The sequence below is a fragment of the Bufo gargarizans genome, chromosome 2, assembly GCF_014858855.1.
Source record: "Bufo gargarizans isolate SCDJY-AF-19 chromosome 2, ASM1485885v1, whole genome shotgun sequence".
In the NCBI taxonomy this organism is placed as follows: Eukaryota; Metazoa; Chordata; class Amphibia; order Anura; family Bufonidae; genus Bufo; species Bufo gargarizans.
Genome location: NC_058081.1, coordinates 19840700 through 19866810, shown reverse-complemented (window position 1 = coordinate 19866810; position 26111 = coordinate 19840700). Strand labels below are relative to the sequence as shown.

The window sequence follows — 26111 nt, the reverse complement described above, 5'->3', positions numbered from 1 at the left end:
TTATTTCTTTAAAATAGAACTTCTGACAAGAAATTCTCTGACATTCATCTCAGGTCTGAACAATATGATGACACATTTAGGAAAAAACATACAGATGACCAAAGCCCAACTGGAGGCACAGATGGCAAAGATTTCCATAGTTACTATGTATTTGCCCTGAGCACTGAGGGAGGCTGGGATATAAGACACCCAGACACTGATGAAGGCCAACATGCTGAATGTAATGTACTGGGCTTCATTGAAGCTGTTGGGAAGTCTCCGAGCCAGGAAGGCTACAATGAAACTAATGGTGGCCAGAAGAAAGAGATAACCCAACATGGTCCAGAAGGCAATAGATGAACCCTCATTACATTCTATAATAATTGTTTCAGGTTTTGACTGTGTATTATGTTGAAGAAATGGAGGAGTAAGAGACAGCCAAACAATACATAAAATCAGTTGCAAAAATGACCCTTTAAAAATGACCAAATATGAGACCATGGGGTTGGTCCATTTCCACAAATCTGGCTTGGTGGACATAAAAGCAAAGATCACAATGAGAGTCTTGGCCAAGACACAAGAGATGCAAAGAGCAAAAGTCATACCAAATGTCACCTGTTGGAGGAGACATGTCTCAGGCTTTGGATAGCCAATAAACATCAGAGGGCAAAGGAAACACATGGATAGAGATATCAAGAGAAGACAACTTATGTAGTAATTATTAGCTTTGACTAGAGGGGATTTTTTGTGTCTTATAAACAACTGCATAATGGAAATAGGGACTAAGAAAGACCCAAGACTGAAAGCAGTAAGTGTTGTTCCCAGTGAATCTTCATATGAAAGATATTCTATGGTTTTCAGCAGACATTGAGAGTTTTCTGAATTTGGCCACTCATCCTTTGGACACTTGAAGCAAACAGAATCTAAACAAAAAAAAATTATAATAATAATAATAATAATAATAATAATAATAATAATAATAATAATAATAAAAAAGGATATCAGAAACCATTACACCACACAATCAATCCATAAAAATAATAAGAAAAACATATAGGGGGAACCCAAATCTCATGCAAGGGAAAGGAGTTGTCAATGTCCTGAGTAACTACTTAATTTTTTCCGTGCACCACTTTTGACTCATCTTCCCCCTTATTTTTTGATGCAATCACAATGTATAAATGGTTATTTTTTTCATGAGTTCTCTATCCTGTGTGCTTTTATATGTGTGTCCACAAAAGAATATTTTTTTTTTGTTATGTTAAATAATTGTTGACTGCACTATTTAACAATTATTTATCTAGGAAGGCCCATAAAAATGCATGCTTGGCTGTGTGATCATGTTTCAGTGCTGTGGAAACAAAAGTTCAGGAATGTTGAAATCCAACATGCTGAATCTTCTTTCCCCCGACACCTGCCATCAGTGGGAAAATGGTGTGGCCTCTATGCATATTAGATAGACAGCCTTTCCCACCGAACTAAAGATACGTTTTGTATTTCAGAGCTGGGTCTCCGAACTTTTTTTGTCTCCACACAATTCACCTGTCTGATTGGAGATCTCTCCATGAGGACAGGGGACACATTCATAGCAGCAGATGGGTTGTCCTCTCCTAGCTGCTTTCCTGAAGCCAGGTTGACAACTTTCACTACAACGTGAGACCTAGTAGACAAGAAAGCTTCATTTAAATCACCTGTCCTTGGATGCTTGGTTAAACAATTGTTACAGATTTTTGCCTCAACCCGGAAAACACAAGGATGGAATCTAGATTTAAAGAGGACCTTTCATCGGTCCAAACATTGGGAACTAAGTATCATGACATATACAGCGGTGCCCAGGGATCTCACTGCACTTACTATTATCCCTGGGCGCCGCTCCGTTCTCCCGTTATGTCTTCTGGTATGTTCGGGGACTTGGTTATAGTAGGCAGAGTGTGCCCTTGTTCTGCTGGGCGTCTCCTTCTCCTAGGCTGTAGCGCTGACCAATCGCAGCGCAGAGCTCACAGCCTGGGAGGTTTTTTCTCCCAGGCTGTGAGCTCTGCGCTGCGATTGGCCAGCGCTACAGCCTAGGAGAAGGAGACGCCCAGCAGAACAAGGGCAGACTCCGCCTACTATAACAGTGGTCCCCTAAGTCTCTGCCTACTATAACCAAGTCCCCGAACATACCGGGGACGGAGCGGCGCCCAGGGATAATAAGTGCAGTGAGATTCCTGGGTGCCGCTGTATATGTCATGATACTTAGTTCACAATGTTTGGACTGATGAAAGGTCCTCTTTAAGGCAGCAGACCTACTGGCCAGGAAAAACAGAGACATAGACTTGGATCAGTTTTCTGGAACCCTAACATACAGAGACAAGGACTGAGGCTGGACTTGGTGGAAGACAGGGTGGTGCTTAACCGACTGTAAGCATTATCTGCTGCAATCCAACTAACCACCTGGTCGCACTGGGCTGACTTCAAGAGTGGTGTCCTGAGCCGCCCTGCAAACTGTGACGTGAAGCTAAGTATCGTGGATTATTGTCTTTTCTTTACTCTGGCAGCAGGCACTGTTTCTCTGTGCCCAGGGCCAGGGCCTTTGCATGCACCATTAGTGATGAGCGGCAGGGGCAATATTCGAATTCGTGATATTTCGCGAATATTTGGGCGAATATTCACCATATATTCGAGAATTCGCGAATTCGTAATCTCCAGGCATTATTTTCTTGATTGTGAAAATTTGCATAAAATTTGCATACAAATTTTCGCATACAAATTCACATGAACTGGTATCTTCAAAAAAATCGAATATTCGCAATTATGAATATATTTAGCGATATTCTAAATATTCGCGAATTCTTGAAGTGGCGATATTCGCGATTAAAATTTGCAATTCGAATATTCGTGATCAACACTATGCACCATCAGCATCACGGCCACTTCCCCATCCCTTACGTCTCGCCTTCTTCATTTTAAATGTGATATATGCTTGAAAGTATGTCGCACGTACAGTAGCGTAGGATTTGGAAGTGTATGTGCAAAAAAAAATTACAAAAGGTATTTGGAATTAGGAAATGTTATACAGGACAGGTACCACAGTTAATGTCACTGTTCGCAGTGTCTACGGAAAAATATACACTGGATGTCACTGATATTTTTTAGGGATGCGCACACTTTACACAGGAGATGTGGCGCGGATAATTTAACTGTCCGCAGCGGACACCGTCTATGGAAAAAATACACTGGATGTCACTGATATTTTTTAGGGATGCGCACACTTTACACAGGAGATGTGGCGCGAATAATTTAACTCTCCGCAGCAGCCTATTACAGGGTATTTAGCGCAGGATGCAGGATGCGCTAAAAATATATATTGCTGCTGTCACACACAATAGTCTTTAAAAGAACTTTTGGGTCTCTGAAAAGTTTTTTGTATAAAAATCTTCCTATTACACTCACTACACTGTCTGTCCCTTCCTATGCACAGCTCTCCCTAACACTGAGCAATTTAGCACAGGTTGCGCTACAAACATACATATATTGCTGCTGTCACACACAATAGTCCTTACAAGAACTTTTGGGTCTCTGAAACATTTTTGTACAAAAAAAAAAATTCTATTACACTCCCTACACTCTCTGTCCCTTCCTATGCTCAGCTCTCCCTGACTACGAATGAGCCCGATGACACGTTCCGGCCAGCCAATCACTGTAATGCCAGTAGCCAACATGGCTACTGGCATTACATTGAGGGCTGTACTTAGCCGCACGTTTATTGGCTGCATAGCAGCCAAGAAATGTGCGAGGAGGAGACTCGAGCATGGCGCTCGAGCACATGCGGTACTTGGCCGAGTACCTCCATGTGCCGAGCATCGAGATGCTCAATCCGAACAGGTGTTCGGCTGAGCATGCTCAATCATCACTACTATACAACCTTCCTTGTCTCTTAAGAAACATGTTTGAGGTTTATCTGGAAGATCTACTGTAGCTTCGTATGTGGTCATTTCCTGGCAAAACTCTGCGACCAAGCACTCCAAAATTGGCTTAACCTATAGAATTGTTTGCATTTTTAGCCCCATCATACCTGATGATCTTCTATAGCCCAAAGGATAGAACTTGTGTTAATGGCAAATATTTCTCCAGAGGAAGACACTGTGTCATAACTTCCGACCTTTGCCTGGTATAAGACACCTTCTGCTGTCAGTTTCCAGTTCACTATGTCATAAACTGCGGGTGGATCTCCATTTTCATCAAAATGCAGTTCTCTGCCACTGTTGAGTCTGAATTTTACCCTTTTCATATAGTGTAAGAGCTGAAAGGTAGAAGAGAACTGAAAGCAACCCATTTATGTTCCCTAATCATTAGTGATGAGCGGGAGGTGCCATATTCGGTTTCGCGATATTTCGCGAATATTCGAATGAATATTAGTGTTATATTCGTCGAAATCGAATATTCGTAATTATTCTAATTATCGCGAATAATATACGAATATTTTTTTCCGCGTATTGCGATTATTTATCTTCATAGTATAAGGCAACGTTCCTATGCTAATTGACTATGGCTAGGCTAATATGTGTATTTTACGAAATTTCGTGATTTGCTCTAACTTCGTCTCTTAGAATATTACGAATATTCTAAAAGACGAAGTTAGAGCAATATTACGAAATTTCGTAAACTACACATATAGATTGTAATTTAGCTAATATACTGCTATAATCCCTTTTTTTGCCTCTAATTTTTTTTGCCTCTTCTGAACTTAAGTTTTGTAAAATATGTACACTATTAAAAAATATTACTATAGCAGTATATTAGCTTAAATAAAATCTATGTGTATTTTACGAAATTTCGCAATATTGCTCTAACTTCGTCTTTTAGAATATTCGTAATATTCTAAAAGACGAAGTTAGAGCAATATTAAGAACATTTGCAAAAGCCGAAATTGCGATGCGAGTAATATAATACGAAATAATCGCATGAAGATTTCAACTTAGCACTGCTATATTCCATATTCTAGCCTAGTATGGAATACAGCAGTGCTAACTTAGCACAGCTATATTCCATATTAGGCTAGAATATGGAATATAGCAGTGCTAAATTGAAATCTTCATGCGATTATTTCGTGTTATATTACTCGCATCGCAATTTGCGAAATTTTGTAAAATACACATATAGATTAGATTGTAATTTAGCTAATATGGAATATAGCAGTAAGTTGAAAACGCCACTGACTGGAGCAGCCAGGAAGCCAGGAATCCAAAGGACAGGTAAGAACAACTTTAGAGAAGTGGGAAAGAAAAAAATATAATAATAAAAAAAAAAAAAAAAAGAATATTCGAATTCGCGAATATATAGAACGATATTCTAAATATTTGCGAAATCTCGAAATTGCGATATTCGAGAAAAAAATTCGCAATTCGAATATTCGTGCTCAACACTACTAATCATCACCGCAGTAAATTATACTGACCACTCAAAAATAAGCCATGTTCTAAACCTAGGTGTAGAGATCTTTAAGTCAGTGGTGTTACTAATATTCACTCATTCTCTCATTCTACAAATTTATTGAATCGTGGGGCATTAAGACCATTAGAAAACAAAGAGAGAACAGAGAATCAGGTTACTTTTACCACTTCTTAGTTACACCATTGAATATTTCTTTAGAAGTTTTATTAAAATGTTACGACACACATTACAGTTCTCCAGTGCAAGCCAGCACTGAGGGTCTTGGAGGCCACTGGGCCCCTATCCCACCTCTTAGAACAGCCACATATAGTAGGGGTGGCAACCCATGCATCCATGACACCCTCCACTAAATTATGTGTGAGTTATAGAGATAGCTCAGCCACTGACTCCCTTAGGACCCTTTTGAACAAAAAGATAATCAGTTTAATTATCAGGAACATACATTCTTTCCCCACCTCCTTCCTCCCGCTCTGGCCAGTGCACTCTTCCATAGAACCTGCATGCAAGCTCTTCCTGGCTCCTAATAGACCAGAGTGCTAATGGGCTAATCTGCTCCCAACCTATGGCAATGTTCCCTGGTGTATATGTAAAGCCTTCTCCTATGAAAAGGTGCCTGAGCAAAAGGTTCTGTAGTGTGTCTCCTCCCTGCAAAGGTGGATTTATCGTGTATGCTGACCTCTCATGCTCAACTTCTGCCTGTTGTTGGCATTGACCCTGTGCTGGCTGTCCTGACTTCTGCCTGATCACTGTATTGCACATATGCTGCCTGCCCTGACCTATTTCCTGATTACCTTATTGCACAAACTTTTCCTGTCCTGAACATGGTTTGACATCTGTTCTATCCCCTTGGTGCCATGAATCAGTGTTTCTTGACCTGCTTGAGTCAGCAGTCTCTGAATGAAGACTACTCCTAGAGGTAGCAGCCAGGTGGCTTCTGCAGCAAAGTCCAGATCCCAGGGGGGTACATAGAAATCACTGGGCCCCATAGCAAGCATCTGAATTGGGCCCCCTAACCCCACCCACTATCCACCCCTGGCCCGTCCCACCTCCTGTCCTGGCTCCTCCCATGCCACACCCCCATTAAAGAATCCCTAATGCCCCCCAAAATGCCCGGGGGGAAGGAGTAGGAGAGCACACTGTCCACTATGAGCCCCCCCAGTGTCGCGGGCCCCATAGCAGTGGCGTGGTCTGCCTCTATGGGCAGTACGCTGGTCCCCATATGAGGATGAAGTGGTAAATATCCAGGGACCACCTTACCAACACCCTTAGAAGTAGCTTCAAGTCCACACCTGTTGCATTATAACAGCAGAGTAATTCTGTACATCTTACTGATAGAATAGGAAAATAGAATAAAATAAATACCTGCCAAGGCGTCAGCTTCTGTTTATTTGCACAACTTGACATTGAAAATGGACCATTCCCCTCTTGACACCTTCTAAGGTCCTCCAAAGCGTTTGCTACCACATGCACTGCAGTATAGGCATTATACGAAGGTCTTAAGCTGGACACGTCAGTGTAGCTGTTCTGTGTGTTTTGTAAGTTTTCAGTCCCGGTGCATTGTTTTACTGTCAGGTCAGGCTGTGATTGTGAAGTTTTGTTATCTCTGTCATGGACATACGTACAGTTAAAAGTATGCTCCCAAAATATCTTTGTCCATTCTCCCCCAAACGATAAAAATGGTTGAACCTTGTTGAGAAATTCCTTCAAACCAGGAAGTGTTCCGCTAGAAAAGGCAAAGCCAATGGTGCCATAGAGAAGTTCAGAAAATTTCTTAATAGAAAATATGTTGGTTGTAGACCATGCATCACTGGCAATGAAAATCTTCTTTGAGACATTCTGCTTTAACCATTCATTTAAAATAGGCATAAAATCAACGTCATTACAAAAAACCACCACAACTTTGGCTGTTGACCTCTTAATGACTTTAACTATGTGTGGAGCATTACGATCTGGTCGACTCATTAGAATATTCTCGATGTACTCCACACAAGCACCAGCCTTTATTAGTTCTTGCTTGACTAGCTGAATCCCATACTGACCATAATCATTGTCTGCAGATAACAGTCCCACCCAAGACCACCCGTAATATAATACAAGACGAGCAAGCCCGTGAGACTGGAAAGTATCACTTGGAACAATTCTGAAGAAGGAAGGAAATTTTGTTCGATCACTCAGTAGAGGACTGGTGGAAAATTGGCTGATCTGTTAAATAAAAGTAAAGTTGCTCAGAGTAAGCCTTAAGGTTTACAACTTTCACTAAGACTTAATAATATACTCAATATCAGAGTTTGAAAAATTTGAAAAAAATGCATGGTACATACAGGTCCTTCTCAAAAAATTAGCATATTGTGATAAAGTTCATTATTTTCTGTAATGTACTGATAAACATTAGACTTTCATATATTTTAGATTCATTACACACCAACTGAAGTAGTTCAAGCCTTTTATTGTTTTAATATTGATGATTTTGGCATACAGCTCATGAAAACCCAAAATTCCTATCTCAAAAAATTAGCATATCATGAAAAGGTTCTCTAAACAAGCTATTAACCTAATCATCTGAATCAACTAATTAACTCTAAACACTGCAAAAGATTCCTGAGGCTTTTAAAAACTCCAAGCCTGGTTCATTACTCAAAACCGCAATCAGGGGTAAGACTGCCGACCTGACTGCTGTCCAGAAGGCCATCATTGACACCCTCAAGCAAGAGGGTAAGACACAGAACGAAATTTCTGAACGAATAGGCTGTTCCCAGAGTGCTGTATCAAGGCACCTCAGTGGGAAGTCTGTGGGAAGGAAAAAGTGTGGCAGAAAACGCTGCACAACGAGAAGAGGTGACCGGACTCTGAGGAAGATTGTGGAGAAGGACCGATTCCAGACCTTGGGGGACCTGCGGAAGCAGTGGACTGAGTCTGGAGTAGAAACATCCAGAGCCACCGTGTACAGGCGTGTGCAGGAAATGGGCTACAGGTGGCGCATTCCCCAGAAACAGCGGCAGAAGCGCCTGACCTGGGCTACAGAGAAGCAGCACTGGACTGTTGCTCAGTGGTCCAAAGTACTTTTTTCGGATGAAAGCAAATTTTGCATGTCATTCGGATATCAAGGTGCCAGAGTCTGGAGGAAGACTGGGGAGAGGGAAATGCCAAAATGCCTGAAGTCCAGTGTCAAGTACCCACAGTCAGTGATGGTCTGTGGTGCCATGTCAGCTGCTGGTGTTGGTCCACTGTGTTTTATCAAGGGCAGGGTCAATGCAGCTAGCTATCAGGAGATTTTGGAGCACTTCATGCTTCCATCTGCTGAAAAGCTTTATGGAGATGAAGATTTCATTTTTCAGCACGACCTGGCACCTGCTCACAGTGCCCAAACCACTGGTGAATGGTTTACTGACCATGGTATTACTGTGCTCAATTGGCCTGCCAACTCTCCTGACCTGAACCCCATAGAGAATCTGTGGGATATTGGGAAGAGAAAGTTGAGAGACGCAAGACCCAACACTCTGGATGAGCTTAAGGCCGCTATCGAAGCATCCTGGGCCTCCATAACACCTCAGCAGTGCCACAGGCTGATTGCCTCCATGCCACGCCGCATTGAAGCAGTCATTTCTGCAAAAGGAATCCGGACCAAGTATTGAGTGCATAACTGAACATAATTATTTGAAGGTTGACTTTTTTTGTATTAAAAACACTTTTCTTTTATTGGTCGGATGAAATATGCTAATTTTTTTAGATAGGAATTTTGGGTTTTCATGAGCTGTATGCCAAAATCATCAATATTAAAACAATAAAAGGCTTGAACTACTTCAGTTGGTGTGTAATGAATCTAAAATATATGAAAGTCTAATGTTTATCAGTACATTACAGAAAATAATGAACTTTATCACAATATGCTAATTTTTTGAGAATGACCTGTACATTAGGTTTCCAAAGGTACCCTTAAAGGGGTTTTCTGACTTTTTTTTATACTGATGACTTCTCTTCAGGATAGGTCATCAGTATGTGGTTGGTGGGGGTCGGACACCCTGGACCTCTGCTGATCACTTGTTTGAGGAGGCCAAGGCACTCTGGTGAGTGCCATAGCCTTCTCACAGCTTACCAAGCACGGTGCCGTACATTGTATAGAGGCCATTCTTGGTATCCCAGCTTAGCCTCATTCATTTGAATGAGACTGAGGTGCTCCTAGGTCATGTGACTGATGAACGTGACGCTACTGGCCTAGGGTAAGTATGTGAGAGGCCGCTGCGCTCACTAGAGTGGATAAGCTGGGGTCCTAGATGTTGGACCCCACTAATTGATGACCTATCCAGTGGATAGAAAAAAAAAACTTTAAAATGTAACTGCCTTTTCTGTTTTTTTATATTTTTTTGGTCTGTGACTCTGACCTAATAAAGTATATCACAAACCATTTAAATTCACGGTCACTACACATGAAAAACATGAGTTCTCTTCATGAGAAGCCCCCATTAATGTTGACAAATACAGAGTTCAGAATATAGACCACCATTTTTCCCAAATCCAAAGACACAGGGCATCTTCCAGATTTGTCAGGTTTTGACAGTGGGCTGCTAATGCTTAATGGCAATGTTTTGCATCTCTACAATAGAGGCGTAACTTAAAGCTCTTGGGCCCCAATGGAAAATGTGAAAGAAAACTCAATCTACCATGTGCCATTTATTATTCTGGTGGCTTTTCATGTTACAGTCAGGTTTTTCTTTCCTCTTGAGGCACCAGGGCCCAGATGAGATGCCATCTCCGCATCCCTAATAGTTAAGTCACTAGAGTGCAGGCTAGATTAGTTTAGTCTGTAAATCATTGACCTTCAAAATGCCAAACTTAGGTGATGATAAAAACTGGGCCCTTACCTAACTGAAGAAGGTGTCTTGATCCATCCTCGAACTTTCTAGAAAATTCTGAACTTTTTTTTCCCCATTCTTCAAATACCTGTCTTAATAACTTCGACTAAGGTGGACATTATTCTATGAGTCCAGCTAAAATTATATTTTTGGTCAAGTAAATAAAGAATGGTTTAAAAATCCTAAACTAGATTTTCTTTGAATATACTGTACTATAAGCATTTTACCTGTGGATGTCTAGTGAGCCCCAGAATATGAGCCATCGCTATTGAATGGGTTGAGTGAGAGGCTCCCAAAACTGCAGTCAGTGTAGACTTTAGAAGACAACGGTAGTTAGGTATGGCCCAGTCAACACCGGTCAAAATTTGCAATGTTCCTTGTAAATCTAGGTGAGGTGCATCACAAGAATCGTACACTTGTAGTCCTAAAGTCATGTTAGGTAGAAGGTTGGGATCATTGTTGATTTGTTCCAAGGCAAACACTGTGGTCTGAAGCATCTGGTAATTTTCTAGTTGGAACCTTTAGAATAAAAATTAGATTGTCAGATATAATAGATATAGAAAACATGAATGATAGCTATTAATGGAAAATATTCAACACATAGAAATATGAGATCTATTTAACTACCATGTTCCCAAATTTTAGTCATGTTCCTTTTGACAGCATAGAGCTACCATCACTATCTGGTTTGACTTGATGTTGGGACCACCATGAACTTTAGATCAGAGGAAGAACTGCTGTCTCTCCCCTGTGCCTTTTCACATGGGCTGATCATCAGGGGAATGAATACTTATTCAAATGCTCATTTCTTATAACTTCCTAGGGGATGCTTCTTTGTCGTCTGATCAGATTGTCTATGTAAGCAGCAAATGCTCGCCGATCAGTAGCACATCTCCCTATGTAAAAAGGGAATATTCTGCCCACATAGTGCAAAGTATATAGGGAATGAACTATTGTATTACCAATCACACACCCCCCATGCGGTTTTGATCCTCTGGTGTGAAGGATCTTAGAAAGTGCACTGATTGGCTTGATATAACATTAATTGATGCTTGTTTAAGGTCAGATATTAGCCAAAGTAAAACCACCCTAAGGCTAACTGGATATGAGAAGGGGTTTTCTTGAACAGTATGGATGCTTGCGCCTTCCCTTCATACAGCTGATCCGTCCCCCGGCTATCTTGAGGATCGGTCATTAATAAAAGCCCTGAGAACCCCTTTAAGGAATCTTTAGAGACTTTACCTAGTTGACACTTTCAAATGTTCTTCATTGACATGCTCAACTACAATGGACTATGAAGTCCTCAGCAATAAAGGTTCCAAAACGGATGCACTGCATAGAATTATACTACTTACATAGTACATAAGGTCTTAGGTGGCTTCTCAGTAAAAGAAACCTGTTTATAGGTCTTGTCTAGATGGAGTGGGATGATAAGTCCAATCATTGTGTCTCCAGGCAGTGTGCTTCCATGTAGATCTGAGGAGTCTAGTCTGCAGGTTGCGTCTTTTAGCTTGTCAGAGAGGAAAGCTGAAATAAAACAGGAGAAAACCAGGACCCACACTGCTAAACATGTGCCTGGCATCTTTTTTCATTAGCCAATGAGACATTCGGGTATTATATAGTAAATCTGTTTAAGCAGTTTCACTATTAAAAAATTGAAAAGTAAATTTCAGATTTAAGTGGGACTCATACAGCCATGAACCAAGCTCAACATTTGGTGGTTCTATGGATTGAAGATAAGGCTTTAACGTGATTTAGGTTTGGTTCGGAAGAACTGCTAAGGACCCAGGTGTGGAAAAAAAGAATGGGACGTATGTGCTGGGACATGGCATATATCTCACAAGCTATCACTTGCCTTTCTCGTAATCTTGCCTTCCTTTCCTATTTATAATGCTGAAGAAATTTTCATTCAAAGATCAATAAAACAATAACCCCTATGTAGACTGATCTGTAACATCAAGTTATTATTTATACTCCTCACCTGTATCTATTCTTCACGGGTTAAGATAAAATTAGTCCCTTGTCTCAGTAGAGAATTCCTTTGTAATGGTATCTCCCGGGTGAGCAGTCATCATCATTAACTTCTCAGCTGGGAATTCTCAATTCTACATCTACTATTGTAGAGCTATTGTTTTTATGGATAATGTGTAAAGTGATGTTTCAATTATTAAGTAATTTAGTTTCTGAGTTTTATTTATTTTTTATATCAAGACATTTCTTTATTATTCTTAGAAGGCTTTATATTGACTTTACAGATTTGTTTAAGAGTATAAGGAATTAGGAATAACCTTGGAACAGAATCTACTAGATGGGAAGAAAAATTCATACACCAAAGGATGGAGACCGGTGCCTATAAAGATTCATAAGACAAGTAACCCTACTCAATAAATAAAATTACATCAAAGTAGCCCCAAAAAGCTAGGCTTATATAATATGCTTTTGCATTAGAACAGGTTGAGAACTTCCTGGAGGCTTAGATTGTACACTCTGGAATACAAGCATTACTGCGACTTTTCCCTGCTCACATCAGGTATAAAAAAGTGGGCATGGCATTAGCGGGGAAGGGATTGGGTCTGCAGGACTGTCTCATTCATCAATTTCTACGCCTGTTATAGGCATAGAAAATGGTCGAAATTTAAAGGGACTCTGTCACCAGTTTCTTACCCCCACTTTTAAAACTATTGTTCTGTCCATGGAGCCCTTGTGATTACTATGGTGTTGTTATAAGCTAAATCTGCTGGCTCGTTTTGATAAAAAAACCTTTTATCTAACCTGTCAGTCATGTAGATAAGGTGCCCAGGGCGTTTCTCATGGTCTGAAGAGGCCGCCCGCCGCCGTTGGTGCCCAGCTCCTCCTCTGCTCTCGTCAGCACCGCCTGAGAAATCATAGGATACGCCTCCGGCTCTACCTCACCCCCCCCTCCTTCTTTTCTAAGATCCCGCGCGTGCGGCAGTGTTCGCGTTATCGGGAGGTTGAGCGAAGTGCGCATGCGCACTTCGCTCAATGAGGCTGAATCGAAAAGTCCGCACGGGCGCATCAGGCACAGGCCTGTGCGCACGTGCGGGATCTTAGAAAAGAAGGAGGGGGGACTGAGGGAGAGCCGGAGGCGTATTTCTTGATATTCAGGCGGCGCTGACCAGAGCAGACGAGGAGCTGGGCACCAACGGCGGCGGGCGGCATCTTCAGACCATGAGAAACGCCCTGGGCACCTTATCTATGACTGACAGGTTAGATAAAAGGTTTTTTTTATCAAAACGAGCCAGCAGATTTAGCTTATAACAACACCTTAGTAATCACAAGGGCTCCATGGACAGAACAATAGTTTTAAAAGTGGGGGTTAGAAACTGGTGACAGAGTCCCTTTAAACCAGCTAGGAAGCGCTGAAGTTATTTAGAGGCCTGCGCCAATTCATAACTTTGACGGAACCACCTTCAGATATAGGGGTAATTAAGACTGGCATCTAAAACGCCGGTCTTAATAAATGACTTCCTTAGTATTAGTATCTAGACCACTTCTGGAGAGAGAAACTCCTACTCCAACACTGGCATAACAGCAAGCAATTTGGTAAGGCAATCTTTGAGGCCAACTTGGCCATTCTTTTCCTTGGAAAGACTTTTGAAATGTCTTGGTGCTCTCTACTTTTAGGCTGTATTCACACATAGCTGTGTAGCCTAATTAGGCTACACAGTTTTTAAAGGTGAAAGCTGTTTAAAAAGGTGTTTTGCAAGTGCAAACTGCAAGGCCAAAAACTGCAATGATAAACAGTGGCAATATCTAGTAAAAACCAATTGGGTTTTGACAAAGCTACAGTACATGTGAACCCAGCCCAAATATGTCTTTTGAAGGGCAGGTCTTACCTGCCAATCTGTGAAGTATTAAATTGCCCTGCTCCTAATCATTCTTTGTGTTCCAGATGGAGACTTGTATTTGTATGGATCATGCAATCAATAGCCATAGAGCGTGCTCCAGTTGGCTCACTGGACCACAGTGGACTGGTTTAAATGTGAAAGTCTCATACCTTCTTATGCATGGAAGTTAAAGAGATTTACACCCTATCCATAGTGTCTGCTCAGCGGTGGTACAACTACTTGGGATAAGTGTTTTTTGTGGTACAACTGTATCACTTATCTGAAAAAAAAAAGATAATACAAATGTAGGGTGTATACTTTTTTTTTATTTATTTTTTTATAATAGCCGTATAAAACACCAAAAGGGGTGGTCCATAGTCAACAAGATGTTGGATTGAAATCAAGTTCAAGGTCACTTATTTTCTCAGAAATTACCTAATGTAAATGTTTTACAGCATTTGTTAAGGAGATTTGTTTCTCCAGGGCCGGAGGACTATGAAGGGACAGGTTGTGTACCTACTCTCTCTCTGTATGCACTATCTACTAGGTACCATTTCTAATACTGGTATTGTTTTATGTGGCATATTGATCGTTGGCCTCCTCAGTCACCAGGGACTGGGCATGACTGCTTCTTCGGCACCTACTATAGCTACAATATATAGCAGATATGCATCAACAACATTTCAGCTTGTACAGAAACCTTCTGGTGAATCTACGGGCGTCACTTATGCAACACATTTTGGTCTTGGGCCCCGGATATTTTTCCTAGGGCCCTGAATGTAGTGTCCTCAGGACGGCAATACAGATGAATAAAGAGATGGGGTATGGGAGCCACTGGTTCCTGTCCACATCTTTCACTTCAATAGGCTGCTAGGCCTGAAGCCTCTAAACCAGTAGAATGCCACAGGGGTTAAAAATCTATTTCACAAAGCAATGACATTATCTGACCATCTGCGCTAGGTTTTAGGTAGTGTGTAGTGATGATCGAGCACCAAAGTATTCAGGTGTTCGAGTGTTCGGCCCGAACACATTGTTATATTCGTGTGCTCGACCGAGCACCCGAGTATAATGGAAGTCAATGGGAGACAACCAGGCACCCCCTGCTCTGAAGAGGAGAGGGTGCCTGGTCCATTGGAAAATGTCAGAAAGTGACATTTTCCCGAAACACCACCGAAATGGATCAGGAACAGCATGGGGACGATATCTGGATGCATCTTGGACTCCCAGGTCGCTGCTGGGAACCATGTTGCATGTTGTCCGAGTTGTACGCCACTTTTACAGACTGACAAAACTACGCACAAAAACAGGAAAAATTGTTAGGAAACATTCTTTCCTGTGTATTCAATTGTATATAAAGTTCAAGTGCTGCAAAAAATTACAAGCAAGAGGCACGCCGAAAAAGCCTGTATATCACATTTACATTGTGGTACAATAGTTCAGGTAGTGGGACTCCTAAACTCACGAAGCCTATGCACTAAGTGAAAGGGCTGGCAAAAACTACAAGGAATCGGCACTCCAAAACACCCTTTGTTACATATAAAGGAGGGCATCATACACAAGCTTGAAAAATTATGATTAATAGCCTGCTGGTGACCCTCAAAAACATTTGGAGCAAGGGCCTGCTGATCTGACCATCTAAAACCTTAGGGGCAAGGGCCTACTGCTGCATTGGTGACTCTAGAAAACCTCTGGGTGATTGCACGTCCCTGTGATGGCGACAATCCATTTGGATGTCTGCCCTATCAACTTCCAATGTTCTTTTCTGCACCTACCATGGTGATCACGGGTAACGGGGAATCAGGGTTTGATACCAGAGAGGGAGCCTGAGAAAGGGCTACCACATCCAAGGGAGGTCAATGGCTGAAATCTGATTGGCTATTGTTGCCTTGCCCGTTTTTTTTCCTAATTGTGAACCACCCAGAAAGGGTGGGTCAAGTTATTAAAGCACAAGCATGCAGGGAAGGCAGCAGGTGCTCAGCAATTACCCACTCCCGACTCAGGGAGGTAGTGACGATAAATAACAATACAGCACTCCAAAGCGGCCATGTTATTGGAATGAGTACAATTTCCGTTAGCAAGGATCTATTGGAGCGCAAGTCTGGTGCCAGCAGCCAACTTGCTCCCGGCCTCCACAATGTTCACCCAGTGTGCCATCATGGTGAGGATTGTGTTGACGAGACTCTTGGTGACTGAGACTGGATTTGTAGGTGAGGGCCTGCTGCCGCTTTGTTGAACTCTAGATAACTTCTAGGCGATCCCACGTCCCCGTGACGGCGACTGGTCCATTTGGATGTCTGCCCTATCAACTTTGGAGCAATTTTTCAACAAGGACCTTCTGCTATAGCACCGTTTTGCTTGTACTTTCCACCAGAGGAATGAGAGATGAGAAGTTCTCTTTGTAGGGGGGTCAAGAAGGCTGAACAACCAGTAATCCGTGTTGTCTAAAATTGTTATAACAAGCGGGTCGTGGGAAAGGCAGCCTAGCATGAAGTCAGCCATGTGTGCCGGAGTACCAACAGGCAAGACTTCGCTGTCGTCATCAGAAGGTGAGCTGACTCTGTAAAAGATTGTAGGTGAGGGCCTGCAGTTGAGCTGACCCTGTAAAACATTATATGCGAGGGCCTGCAGTTGAGCTGACCCTCTAAAACATTATATGCGAGGGCCTGAAGTTGAGCTGACCCTGTAAAATATTATATACGAGGGCCTGCAGTTGAGCTGACCCAGTAAAACATTATATGCGAGGGTCTGCAGTTGAGCTGATCCTGTAAAACATTATATGTGAGGGCCTGCTGCTGAGCTGACCCACTAAAACATTAGGGGCGAGTGCCTGCTGGTGAGCTGACTCTCTAAAACATTATTTGCGAGTGCCTTCAAGTGAGTTGATGCTCTAAAACATTATATGCGAGTGCATGCTGTTCAGCTGACCCTATAAAAAAAATGTAGTTGAGGGCCTGCAGTTGAGGTGACCCTATAAAAAAATTTGAGTTGAGGGCCTGCAGTTGAGCTGACCCTATTAAAAATATGTGGAGGGAATATATACAATCTGGATGAGGAAAAGGAGGAGGAGGAGGAGGAGAAAACAAGATTCAACCATATACTCTTTTTTGTGGTGGAAAAGGTGCATGGGAATACACTACAGTAGATTGAGTACATTATAAATGATAGATTGAAATTGCCTTTATTTTTATCATCAGCACAGCTCTCCTTAATTTTGAACAGTGATTGTTTGAGTAGTAGTGGGATGGTTATGCTGATAATAGAGTTATCGCCACTAACCATCTGTGTGGATTCATCAACGTTTTTTAAAACCTCACAGAGGTCTGACATCAATGCCCACTCCTCAATTGTGAATAGCGGCAATTGACTCGGAAAGTGAAATACCAACTGCCCTCTGCTGCTCACAAAGCCTGGCCAACATGTGGAACGTAGAGTTCCAGTGCGTGCTCAAGTCGCACAACAGTTGGTTATCTGGAAGCCGCAAGCGCTGCTGCAGCATTGACAGACCGGCTGGTCCCTTATACCTCTGCGGCGGTGTGCTGTTTGTCCCCTAAGCAGATCAACTTCAGCACGGCCTGTTGACACTTTCCCACAGGAGTGCTACACTGCTTCTAGCTAGCGACTGATGGCTGACTGCTGCTGGAGGTGGAAGTGGAGGAGGAGGCAGTGGAGGAGGAGAAGTAGGGGTTGGAGCCAGTAACATAGCTGCTGGCAGAGACCCTGATGGAAGTAGGGCCCGCAATCCTGGGCGTGGGTAGAACCTGTGCCATCCCAGGGTATGACTCACTCCTGGCCTCCACAACATTCACCCAGTGTGAAGCCAGGGAAATGTAGCAGTCCCATGGCCACCAGCACTTGTCCTATGTGTCCGTGGTGAAGTGGACCTTCCCAGTAAGTGCGTTGGTCAGGGCACGTGTGATGTTCTGGGACACATGCTGGTGCAAGGCGGGCACGGCACACTGTGAAAAATAGTGGCGGCTGGGGACTGCGACATCAGGCTGCGGAAGGCCTTCGTGTCCACAAGCCTAAATGGCAACATTTCAAGGGCCAGTAATTTCGAAAGTTGCGCATTTAGTGCTATTGCCTGTGGGTGGGTGAGTATTTGCGCTTGCGTTCAAATGACTGTGTTATGGACATTTGGATGCTGCTCTGAGACAGGGAAGTGGATGTTGTTGCTGATGGTTCATGCAAAGATCCAGGCGCAGGGCGAGGGGCATCCGGGCCTGGTCCATCGACAGGGGATTGGCCAGCAGTGCGTAACACAGGGGAAGAGGAGGCATTGGTGTGACCCGCAGACCCAGATTGTGGACCCAGGCATTCGGCCCACTTATTAGGGTGCGTGGATGCCATGTGGCGGATCATGCTGGTGGTGGTGAGGTTGCTAGTGTTCACACCCGGCTCATTTTGGTACCAGCACAGGTTGCAAATCACCACTCGTTTATCGTCTGCACTTTCATCAAAAAAGCGCCATACTGCGGGACACCTACCCTGAGGGGTGCTCGGTGTAACGGTTGCTGGCCTGTTTAGTGTGGGCCCAACTGCTCCCTTTTGCAACCCCACTGCCTCTTCCAGCCTGTTGCGGTGCTGCGGATCCCTCCCCCTCTGTACTGCTGTCCTTGCTTGGCTTTTCACCTTCCCATGTTGGGTCAGTGACCTCATCGTCAACCACCTCCTTTTTCAATTCCTCACTCTGCTCATCCTTCGTGACTTGACCTAACCACAACCTCAGTGATGATTGGTAACTGTGTCTTATCATCATTCACCTCGTGAACGAATGATTGCTGTTCACCACTGTCATCTTCTTGAGACTGTGAAGGCTCAAGAGGTTGGTAATCAGGGCACAATATCTCAGGTCCTTCTTCAAGCGTGCTGGGCGCGTGGGCCAAATGTAATAGTGGCGCTGGAAATAGCTCCTCAGAATATCCGAGTGTGGGATCACTCGTTTGGCAAGCCTCTCCATGGTGGGAGGAAACATGATCAGAGTGAGGATTCGGTTGACCAGACTCTTGGCTAGACAAACTGGACTTGGTGGAAGAGAGGGTGGTGCTTAACCGACTGGAAGCATTACCTTCAGCAATCCAACAGACCAACTGTTCGCACTGGTCCTACTTGGACAGTGTTGTTCTGCACCGCCCAGCTAAGTTGGACATGAAGCTGGGTACAGTGGATGTTTTTTTTTTTTCTGGTGCACTGGCAGCAGGCACAGTTTCATTGCGCCCAGGGCCACGGCCTCTGCGTGCACCATAAGTGCTTGCCTTCTTCATATAAATAGTTTTGTCACTAGATGTGGCACAGATTGTTTTACAGTCCGCTAAAGACACCGTTTTTGGATGCAGGACAGTATACCCACAGAATATGAACACTATATTAGGCCCAGAGTAGTTAAATTTGCCCTAAAGAAACAGTTTTCAAATGGCGTACTGTATATGTCACAGAAAGCCACACACTGTGGACACTAGATTAGGCCCAGATTATTGAAATTTGCAATACAAACTCAGTTTTCGGATGGAGTACTGTATATGTCACAGATGTGTATTAAACGCACACTATAAACAATAAATGTGGCGCTGATTTTTTGAATTTACGCAAAAAGACACAGTCTGTGGATGATGTACAGTATATGTCACTAATAGGTATTAAAGAAAAATATCTTGCTGCTGTCAAACACACACACAGTAGTCCTTAAAAGGATTTTGGGGTCTTTGAAAAGCTTTTCGTAGTAAAAACAGCTAATTTCTCTCCCTGCACTATCTGTTCCCTCCTCAGCACGGATGTCCCTGAGACTGATCAATTTAGCAGGTAAACATATATTGCTGCTCTAAAACACTCACACAGTAGCCCTTAAACTGACTTTTGGGTCTTTGGAAAGCTTTATTCGAATAATAACTGAGAATTTTGCTCCCTACACTGCCTTTCCCTTCCTACCCTCTGCTCTCCCTGACTATGACTGATTCGAGAACATGTCATCGGGTGCTATATAGCACCAGATGACGCGTTCTGGCCAGCCAATCGCTGTAATGCCAGCAGCCAACATGTGACAGTGATGGCAGTACTTACCAGCACCTTTATTGGCTGCTTAGCAGCCTCAAAATGTGCGGGAAGGAGACTTGAGCATGGCGCTCAAGCACATGCGGTACTCGGCCGAGTACCGCCATGTGCCGAGCATAGCGATGCTTGAGCCGAGCCAGTATTCGGCTGAGCATGCTCGCTTACCACTATTGAGGAGTTCTCTAATGCTGTTACTTTACGGGTAAAGAATGGGGTAAATTTGCACTAAGTCCACTTCCTAGCACTCAGGTACTGAATATAATGGTTTCCTATTTATCTTTCAGCAATCCAATAAGGGTGTTCTCCCTCGTGACAGGCAAACTCTCTGTTACATTATTTGATGCAGGATGCTCTCCTGAAATATTCAGGTCCACTATGTCCCAGAAGGCATTTAGTGGAAAAAAATAATTCTGCACACTAATATCCAGTCGTGTTCAGGTACCTTTAAGTTCCTCCTGGTTACTGGTGCTGGTGAATGTCCCTTGGCTAGACTCAGCTCTAATATTCACTAGACTTGCTTTATATCCATACTTAGACTTACTAGTCTTGTGCTGGGCTGCAGTAAACTCTTGGTTGGTCCTCTCCAGGCTTGATCGAGGCCCAGAGGAAAGAAAGGCAGCTACATTATGGAACTTGCCTGTTCTCCTCCTCCATTAACATCCTTCTCCTCTCAGCTTCCTACATTACTCAACACTCTCACTTTATTAACAAACCCCATGGCTATATAAAGTATGTGGTGCCAGCACCACCTAGGGGCGAATAGATGTAATGACGATGCCAGCCTGATATTTGGAAATAAAATACATTAAATACAAATAACTTATACGAAATTTCAGGAGACCACTTGATACACACATAAGTGGGATGCTGCAGATCCACTCCTGTTTTTTTGGGCATTAGCAATACTGATGGATTATTGAGCAAATGCTGACCGAGTGAAGGCAGATGCTCCTCAGACAGGATCCGTTTTTTTGTGGGTTATTGTTCTGACGGATCAGAGAAAGGGCAAATTAATCAGTGACATCAACACAAACTTACTGCGGACACCCTCTTCGCTCTACTTGTACAAGCGTTTAATAGAACAGGTTCTGTAGATCTTTGTGGAATCAGCTGACGACGGTATAAAAGGAGTGCGCTTCTTCTTGGCGCTAAAATTGACCTGTAAGGCTGAGTTCATAGTTATTTGGTCAGTTTTGGCCACATGACTGCCCATATAAGTGAACTGTGCAGTGATTCTAAGAGCGACGCCTGTTATCTGCACGTCATACGGACTCACAGTATTATTTCACTACCACAGCAGACTCCCTATACGTGTTACTGCAAGGCACAATGTTCTACACCACTATAAAGGCTCTCTGCAGCCAGGAAATAGCTGTTTTTAATGTAATTCACCCCAAATATATTTGGATCGAAGCAAATTTTTTGGAAAAAAATTGGTGAACCGACAAATCTAATTTTTAAAAAATCCGCTTATCTCTACTTACTACCTTTCGTTTTTGCATTCATTCTGTGTATTGTAGTATCATCACCTATTGTCCCAGTTATAATGTCCTCTATTTGGGGTTAAAAAAGTGAGTGAGTGATTATTTACTTTCAGGGCCTACCACTCACGGCAGCAGGGGGCCCGAGCCTGGCACATATACTGAGTCCAGGGCTGTGATAGTAAGAGTCAGGATGCAGAAGGACCTGGTGACAGTGAAGAACATCATGAAGCTAGCCAGCGCTATCTATCCAGGGCGTGTTCTGCCCCCAAACAGTTTAGGACAAAAAGAGGAGCACAGCTGCATCATGCAGTCCATTCATCCTGAGCAGAGTGTAGAGTCTGTGCATCAGGGGTCAGCGTTTCTGAGGACTGAAGTAAATGTGTGGAGTTGGGCAGGAGAGCGAGAGGACTCAGGAGGAGATAGGGGACATTGGAGTTTATGGGCTCCTAGTGCTAGTGCCTACTGACCTGAAAGTGCTGCTAACAGCACCCCAACACTGTCAGCACGGTTGATTTTTGGGGTGTTGTCACTGCTGTCTAGGACCTATTAAGTGATTCAATTAATAAAGGTGCTGTCCACCTTTTTATCAGATCACCTACAGTGGCAAGACTCGTGGTGGTGATCATTCTTACCTGATCCATGCTGCTCAGTTTCAACTCTATCATTCCACCTCCAGCCAATGACAGGAAGTTGCTGGGGCGTTGGCCTAATTTTTTATTACACCCTGACTAGAGCTGTTGGGGGCTGGATCAAGAATTTGTCACATACAGTATGCATTGGGGCTTGGGCCTGGATCTTTTAAGACCCTAAGTAATTCTTATAGTGTAGGGCTGAAACACCATTGCTGATTTATGGAGTTTTCCCTGGGAAAAAAAAGTTGTAAAAATGGGCCACATAGTACTAAAAATAAAAAATAAATCATGCTCACCAATACACTGCTTCTGCTGTTTCGACACTGGTCTGGTCCCCAATGCTCTCCTTTTTACCTCTGGGCCTGACACACTGGAAACTCCAGGATAATCCCACTCACTCGATCATTAGCCAGAGCGGTGACCTGCCTCAGCTAGTGATTATCTAAGGGGGCCTATGCTTTTGAGCCAGAATGAAGAAGTCTGGTGGAACTAGGACTGGTGTTGGAACGGCAGCACAGTATTAGTAAGGGTATGGTAAGTGTTTATTTTATTTGACCCTTTGTGGTCCATTTTTACAACTTTTTTTCCCCACAAAAAAAGTTTAATAATATAAAAATATATGCTTATGACTAGAGATGAGCTAATTGAATCCCCCAAAGTGGAATTAACTCCGAATTTCAGGAATTATTCGTTTCGCCTAGAAGCCAAATTTACTCGTGCTTCGTGTCAGTGAAACGATTAATTCTGAAATTCAAACTTACCGCCTCTATTTGCGCGCGAAGGGCCACCAGCCTCCATCTTGCTTGGAGATCTCGGCCGAATTCCCGTGCGGCGCGAGATTACCTCATCACGCAGGGCGGCGTGATGACGTCATACGTCACCACGCCGGCCGGCGTGATGATGTCACAACCAGACAGCTGAGAAGCTCTGACAGAGGCCTTTCAGAACCTCCTCCTTGAGTTTCTGTGTTGTGGTATTCAGCTCCTCCTCTCGTTAGCCTCTCTCAGCTGTCATGTGTTGGACTAATTGCTTCCCTTTAAATTCCTCCCCAGAATGCTTTTCTGGGCGGCTTATACTACTTCCTGGAGTGTGTGTGCATGCCGACCTTGTTCTCCTGTCTGCTACAAAGCTAAGTGTTGTACCTTTATCTGTTATTTTCTGTTTGCTGGATCCCAGGTGACCCTGACTCCCTCCGTATCTTGTGTAGGGAGCCGGTGGTCGTGCCCCCTCACTATTGTAGGGTGCTCAGGGCTTTATAGTCAAGGTTCGTGGATATGCAAACCTCCACCATTAGGATCTTTGCATAGGCTGAGCAGCCAGGGAAAGTGCCAGGTCTTCTGCAGGGGTCTCCCTTGGTTCCTTAGCTTTTGGATCCAGCGAGTCATTTATACATGTTGCTTTGCCTTGTTTCCTGTACACCGTCCGTGACATTATAAGCCGCCATAACCGTCTCAAGCATGGATCCGGTTTCACTTTTGGCTGAACGCTTCCAGGGTCTTTCATTGGAGGTAGCTGATCTCCGTAAGACTTTTTCTCAGCTTCAAGTGACCGGTTCAGCTTGCGTTCATGGAGTTTGTTCTGAGCCTAAGATCTCGCTCCCGGATACGTTCTCCGGGGGTAGTGAGAATTTTGTGCGTTTTAGAGAGGCTTGCAAACTCCATTTTCGCCTTCTTCCCCACTCCTCTGGTGATGAGGAACGGAGGGTGGGGATCATTATATCGCTGCTCAGAGGTAACGCTCAGTCCTGGGCCTTTTCGCTGCCGGAGGGGGCACAGCCTCTCCGTTCAGTGGATGAATTCTTTTTAGCCCTGGGTCAGATATATGATGATCCGGATCGTATTGCTCTGGCTGAGTCTAAACTACGTCTATTATGCCAGGGTAAACAATCCGCAGAAATATACTGCTCAGAATTTCGGAGATGGGCAGTTGATACTGGTTGGAATGATGCTGCACTCCGAAGTCAATTTTGCCATGGTCTTTCAGAGGGATTGAAAGATGCAGTTGCCTTTCATGAGAGGCCTATTTCTTTGGACTCTGCTATGTCTCAGGCCGTTCGTATTGACAGGCGTCTTAGAGAGAGAGGAGAGATGTCCTCTTCCTGTCATACTCAGTCCCAGGACAGTGCAGCGGTCCCATTCTGTGCGCAGGGGTCTCAGTCGCCGTCAGCCCCTTCTGAGCAGGAGCCCATGCAGCTGGGGTTGATTGCTTCTGACAATAGAAGATTCAGCTCGCATGGGAGGGTTTGTTTTTGTTGTGGAGGTATAAATCATTTGGCAAATATTTGTCCCTCTAGGAGATTCAGGCAGTTTTCTGGGAGTAATAAAGAAACAAACAGGAAAAAATCTTTTAAAAATGTTCCGTCTGTTACTATTGGCAGGGTTGAGGCGGAAATTGAAGGTTTTCCATTTGCTTGTAGTTCCCGTTTTGTCCTGCCGGCTAGGGTGGCGCTAGAGAGCAAGAACATTTTTTGTGAGATTTTTGTGGATAGTGGAGCAGCGGTCAATCTCATTGATAATCAATTTGCGATAACTCATGGTTTCCAGGTGCGCACTTTGGGAAAGGATATTCCTGTTTTTGCTATCGATTCCGCTCCACTTTCTCAAAAATCATTAAAGGGCATAGTTCACAATATCCGTTTAATTGTGAGTGATGCTCATGTTGAGGATGTGTCATGTTTCGTCCTTAGCGGTTTACCTACCCCTCTGGTGTTGGGGCTGCCCTAGCTCACTAAGCATAACCCCACCATTGATTGGCAAGCGAGGCAAATAAATGGTTGGAGTGACTTTTGCAGAGAGAATTGCCTCATGACATCTGTTTCTGAGGTTGCTACTAAGACTGTACCATCTTTTCTCTCTGAATTTTCGGATGTCTTCTCTGAGAGTGGAGTTCAGGATTTGCCCCCGCACAGGGAGTACGATTGCCCTATTAATCTCATCCCAGACGCCAAGCTGCCTAAATCTCGTTTATACAATCTTTCCCAACCTGAGAGGATCGCTATGCGTGCTTATATCTCTGAGAGTCTGAGAAAGGGACACATACGACCCTCGAAGTCACCTGTTGCCGCTGGTTTTTTCTTTGTTAAGAAAAAAGATGGTTCTTTAAGACCTTGTCTGGATTTCAGGGAGCTGAACAATATCACAATTCGTGACCCTTATCCGCTTCCTCTGATCCCGGACCTGTTTAACCAGGTTGTTGGGGCTAAAGTCTTTTCCAAATTAGATCTAAGAGGGGCATACAACCTGGTCAGGGTCAGAGAAGGGGACGAATGGAAGACGGCCTTCAATACCCCTGAGGGCCATTTTGAAAATTTGGTTATGCCTTTTGGTTTGATGAATGCTCCAGCCGTTTTTCAGCATTTCGTGAACAGCATTTTTTATCATTTGATGGGAAAATTTGTATTGGTGTATTTGGATGACATTTAGATTTTTTCTCCCGATTTCAAAACTCATAAGGAACATTTACGTCAGGTCTTGCTCATCCTGCGGGAGAATAAATTATATGCAAAACTGGAAAAATGTGTGTTTGCGGTTCCAGAAATTCAATTTCTGGGGTTTCTTCTCTCCGCTTCTGGTTTTCGCATGGACCCCGAGAAGGTCCGCGCTGTGCTTGAGTGGGAGCTTCCTGAGAATCAGAAGGCGCTGATGCGTTTTTTGGGCTTTGCCAATTATTACAGGAAGTTCATTTTGAATTATTCTTCTATTGTTAAACCACTCACTGATATGACCAGAAAGGGGGTAGATTTTTCTTCTTGGTCAGTAGAGGCGCGTAAAGCTTTTTCTGATATCAAGGAGAGTTTTGCTTCCGCTCCCATCTTGGTGCAACCTGATGTTTCTTTACCCT

The 26111-nt window shown here is 43.5% G+C and overlaps 1 protein-coding gene across 1 annotated transcript; it reads right to left on the bottom strand.

The window, feature by feature from the left end:
- LOC122925501 (extracellular calcium-sensing receptor-like) lies at positions 1-22304 on the bottom strand. Its single transcript, XM_044276856.1, has 8 exons — positions 22272-22304; positions 22107-22182; positions 11618-11789; positions 10490-10781; positions 6775-7614; positions 4034-4261; positions 1522-1639; positions 1-902 (listed from the first exon to the last, which is right to left on the bottom strand). The coding sequence occupies exons 1-8, from the start codon at positions 22302-22304 to the stop codon at positions 1-3; spliced, it is 2661 nt and encodes an 886-aa protein (XP_044132791.1).
- Positions 22305-26111: the final 3807 nt, after the last annotated feature.

What these genes read in the sequence shown, in the direction of transcription:
- LOC122925501 (XM_044276856.1), bottom strand. Translation starts at nt 22,304, where the DNA reads ATGATAGAGTTGAAACTGAGCAGCATGGATCAG. An exon ending in GCTGTTAGCAGCACTTTCAG is followed by an intron (nt 11,790 to 22,106) that starts GTCAGTAGGCAC and finishes GTTTTATTTCAG; the next exon opens with CTTTCCTCTCTGACAAGCTA. An exon ending in AGAAGCTGACGCCTTGGCAG is followed by an intron (nt 4,262 to 6,774) that starts GTATTTATTTTA and finishes TCTACCTTTCAG; the next exon opens with CTCTTACACTATATGAAAAG.